The 4,334-nt window shown below is 37.1% G+C and overlaps 1 protein-coding gene across 1 annotated transcript in view; it reads left to right on the top strand.

Moving 5' to 3' along the window:
• Positions 1 to 4,334, top strand: part of Adam32 (ADAM metallopeptidase domain 32) — a 65,599-nt gene that overhangs the window by 58,817 nt on the left and 2,448 nt on the right. Inside the window, exons 20-21 of the mRNA XM_005362442.3 lie at positions 370 to 414; positions 2,745 to 2,783. Of these exons, the coding sequence (XP_005362499.1) occupies positions 370 to 414; positions 2,745 to 2,783 (84 nt within the window). The remainder of the gene's footprint in view (positions 1 to 369; positions 415 to 2,744; positions 2,784 to 4,334) is intronic.

Raw genomic sequence — 4,334 nt, 5'->3', positions numbered from 1 at the left:
ACACACACAGCCAAAACTGTAAGGAAAAGGGGAGAAGTGAAAAAGCAAACTTAGGAATTTTGTGCTCTCATTATTGTACTGCTTGAGATTTGTATGTAAAAAGATTGATGCATCATTCAAAAGGTTGAGGGCATAGCTGGCTGGCAGAGCACTCGCTCACCTGACAGGAGGTCCCATATTCTGTTTTGACTACCATTAAAAAATTATTCTCATCTTTATTCAGATCCCACTGAGTTTTATTTATTGGAAACTGGTCTTGTAAAAGAGATAATACTGCTTATACAATAGTCCAGTTTTTATCCATAGAGTTAAGATTTTTTAAAAATCTTTTTACTACTGATTAGCATGTTATTTTCTACTTCTTTTTAGAACCAAATCAGAGGGCAACACCCATACCTACACCTACACCAGCAGGTGAGTCCATTAGAAGGTGACGTAAAGAAAGAGGTTGGAAATGAGCAATACGTTAATGATAAATCATAATGAAAATTTAGACAACTTAACTTCAGCTGGTAAGTTAATGCTATGAAAAACAAGACGAATACTATGTAACAGTTTTGCTTTTAATAAGTCCTTCATTAATTTGCTAATTTATTAGCATCAGGAAGACACCGATGCCTTTCTCTCTTACGCTCTTTCCACTTGCCCTTTCAGCTGGTCCCCGAGTTTTAGAGGAGGCTGTGGGAACCTCTTGTTTAGGGCTGCACACTCAGGGGTCACTTTCTCAGCAGCTTGAGCAGCTGTGTGTTTTTGCCTGCACTGTTGTTCGTTGCCAAGAGGGGCTTCTCTGACCAAGATCAAGTCTAACATTTACCTATGGGTATAATAGAAAAAATATTTAGACAGTCACACGAAACCATGACAATTTAGCTAAACAATAGTAAGTTTGGGCCCAAGATCTCCTCATCATGAAATTTTTTTGGACTGGGTTTGTAGTACCAGACGTGAACTTACTTTGGTGGAACAGGTCTCAAATCCAAACAGAGAGCGGCTGGTTACCCTTGTAACAATCTTGCCACTATTGCACCAGTAGGTACATCTTGTCTGGAACTTGGATCCTGTAGTTGGTAGGGTTCACAGTAGCCTGTGTAGCACCTTCTGGCACTGTGAGAGCTCACTTACATTTTGATTTTCTTATACCTTGCAGCCAAGGTGTGCAGTGTCTTTAGCAATATGGTCTTATTACTTAGTTCTGGTGGGCAACCTTGGGAGATGACAATATCCTGAATCCTTTTGGAAGGCTCCTGGGTATCTCTGTCCAACAACTCAAGGAAGTACATCTCACACCTGGCACTAGGGCTTTTGTTTAATAACACAAGGCTTTCAGGAGTAGTCATATCTAACATGTGGGATACATCTTCTTATGCATAGAATCCTATTATTTGCAAGCAGGGATGTTTTTACTCCCCCTCGTCACATTTGTATATAGTGGAGAGAATGGGCATCCTTGTTTTGTTCCTGAGGGTAGTGGGGATGCTTTGACCTTTTTTCTCCGTTTATCATGGTGATGACTGTGGGCTTTTCACATATAGACTCTGTTATGTTTAGGTATGCTTCCCCCATCTCTACCTTCTCCATGACTTTTATAATGAAGGAAGTTAGATTTTTGTCAAAGACCTTTTCTACACCTGTTGAATTAATCATGTGACTTCAGTATTTGAGTTCATTTATGTGACAAGTTACATTTGTGTTAGTTAGCATTTCTATTGCTCTGAAGAGACACCATGACCATGGCAACTCATATAAAGGAAAACACTTAATGGGGTGGCTTACAGTTTCAGAGATTTAGTCCCATACCATCATGGTGCGACATGGCAGCATGAAGGCATACGTGGTGCTGGAGAGGCAGTTGAGAGTCCTATATCTTGACCCATAGTCAATAGGAAGTGAACTGAGACATTGGGAGGTATCTTGAGCATCTGGACCTCAAAGCCCATCCCCACAGTGACACATTTCCTCCAACAAGGTCACACCTACTCCAATGAAGCAACACCTCTTAACATTGCCATTCCTATGAACTTATGGGGGCCAATTGCATTCAAACTACCACAACTAGTAAAATGTCAGAAGAGAGAAGATATATATATATATATATATATATATATATATAAATATATATTTAGTTAGAAACACTAACTTATAATTTTAATATTGTGGAGCTTTCATGCTGGGACACACACAAGCAAATGTCACTACTTAGTTTAGGTTGCATTTATCCCAAATATGAACAACTTAGTGAATTAAATAATTTAATTAAGTGTATGACAGGGATTTCTTTTTTTGGATGCTCACAGTCCTAGATATGCAAACACCTACTGGTTTGGAAGAAAATAAATAACATTAAATGGGATATTTCTTGGTCAGAATAGTAGGAAATGTGCAATAGTGGAAGCAGAAGGTGGAACAGAAATGATAAGATTACATCACTGTATCACAAGAGCCTCTGTGTCTGTATTGTGTTCGCTGGGACTCTCAGGTCAAGCTCATTCTTTTCTTTTTCTCACTATTTCATTTGGTTGATTAGAAATATGGAGTTGTTGGATATAAAATGGAATAGAAGCTCAAGAGTCTGACTTTTGGCATAATGACAGAAACAGAAATTTACCAGAAAGCTTTCTTTTTCTTTTTTTTCTACCTACAACTTTGAAGGGAAAGAGGAAATGATTACAATATGAACCAAACATAGTATAATTTTCACAGATTGTATCTTGTGTGCCTAAAAGGGTGTTTTCTTATTTATTTAGATCAAAATCCCAGGCAAGCAGTGCTACACCTGCCAGCAGGTGAGTGTGTTAGAAAATACTAAGATGAACACACTTAAAGTGACATTAATAATCCACAGTTGGTTGATTCCTAAGTATTGATTAGTTAGATGAATGGCTAAAATACTAGATCAATAAATGAACTACTTATATTTCCTCAAGCTGTTATTGCTAATGAATATGTAAATCTGAAGTAGCTGTTGCTCATGAAAATATAAGTCTAAAGTAGCTGTTGCTAATGCATAAATAATTTAGTATGTTTTTATTCAGTTTAGAAATATTCTAAGTGTTCTGGAACTTGCTCTTATCTTTAGAATGGAGCTAGGAAATTGTACCTAATAAGAGATAAGGATCCATAAGTTGGCTTATAAAACAAAAATTATTATAGATCCTTTATCTGTAAGGTGCCAGTAGACAGCAGTATTTATGGTTTATGTGTTTTAAGGTTAAAAATATTTATTTAGGATACAGGTGTGATTGCATATACCTGTAACCCTTGCATTTGGGATGAGGATCTGGGAAGATCAGGAGTTAGAGGTCATCTTGGCCTAAATGACTGACTCCAAAAAAAGTTAGCTAAGTGGTCTTAACCTTCTCTCAAGAGTAAGGTTATCCAATATCAAGTGGTCAGCTGTAACCAGAAGTTTTTCTCTGTCTTGCCCAGTCCCACTGAACCAGTTCCTTTCCCTCCCACCAATTCCTACAGCCAGTTAGAAAATAATCGTTTAGAGACTTAATATTAATTGTAATTGTTGGCTGATGGCTTAGGCTTATTACTGGCTAGCTCTTACATATAAACTAGCCCATTTCTAATAATCTGTGTATTGCCACATGGCTTCATGGCGTTATCTGTTCTCTAGTATTTCCTGCTGCACTGGAAGCTTACTGACCTCTCTCTCAACCCCATCCTTCTTCACCTGTAACTCTGCTTGGATTTCCTTCCTAGCTATATTCTTCCCTGTCATAGGCTAAAGCAGCATTATTCATCAACTGAAAAAATTAAAGCACATATTCTCAGCATACAGAAGGACATCCCACATCATTTTTCCTTTTCTGTCTAACTAAAAATGAAGGTTTTAACTTTAAAATCGTAAAATTACTAATAACAAAACAGGTATCAAACAAGAATTGCAGTCATAATATTTAGTCTATTTGTATTTGGCAAAATTAAAGAAAACACTCTATCATCTATTTTATCTTTGTGAATCTAAAGTGTCATATCTAATTTATCTTTTATCATAATGAAGAAAACTATAACTGTCTAGTCTTCAACTCCATAAAAACCTCAGAAGGATATAATATTACCTGAGTAGCTGAGAAGTGTATTTTGAGCAACTTCCAAAACTCTAGAAATGACAGAGATATCTGACTGCCTGGATGTCACTCAAAGTTCTTTTGTAACATTGGGGCATCCATATTCACCTTACAGAATATATGGCAGATTTCTCAGTGAAGCAGGATAGTTGAAGGACAATTCTGCTTATTTTGGCAAAATTTGTCAATTGCTCTTTTCTGTGTCCAGCAGGATGTCTCACAGACTCTTTCATAAAGCAGGAACCTTGAGGGGCTGTC

The sequence above is a fragment of the Microtus ochrogaster genome, linkage group LG7_11, assembly GCF_000317375.1.
Source record: "Microtus ochrogaster isolate Prairie Vole_2 linkage group LG7_11, MicOch1.0, whole genome shotgun sequence".
Lineage (NCBI taxonomy): Eukaryota > Metazoa > Chordata > Mammalia > Rodentia > Cricetidae > Microtus > Microtus ochrogaster.
Note: the sequence above shows the minus strand (reverse complement) of the source record. Positions and strands in the feature narration are given on the sequence as shown.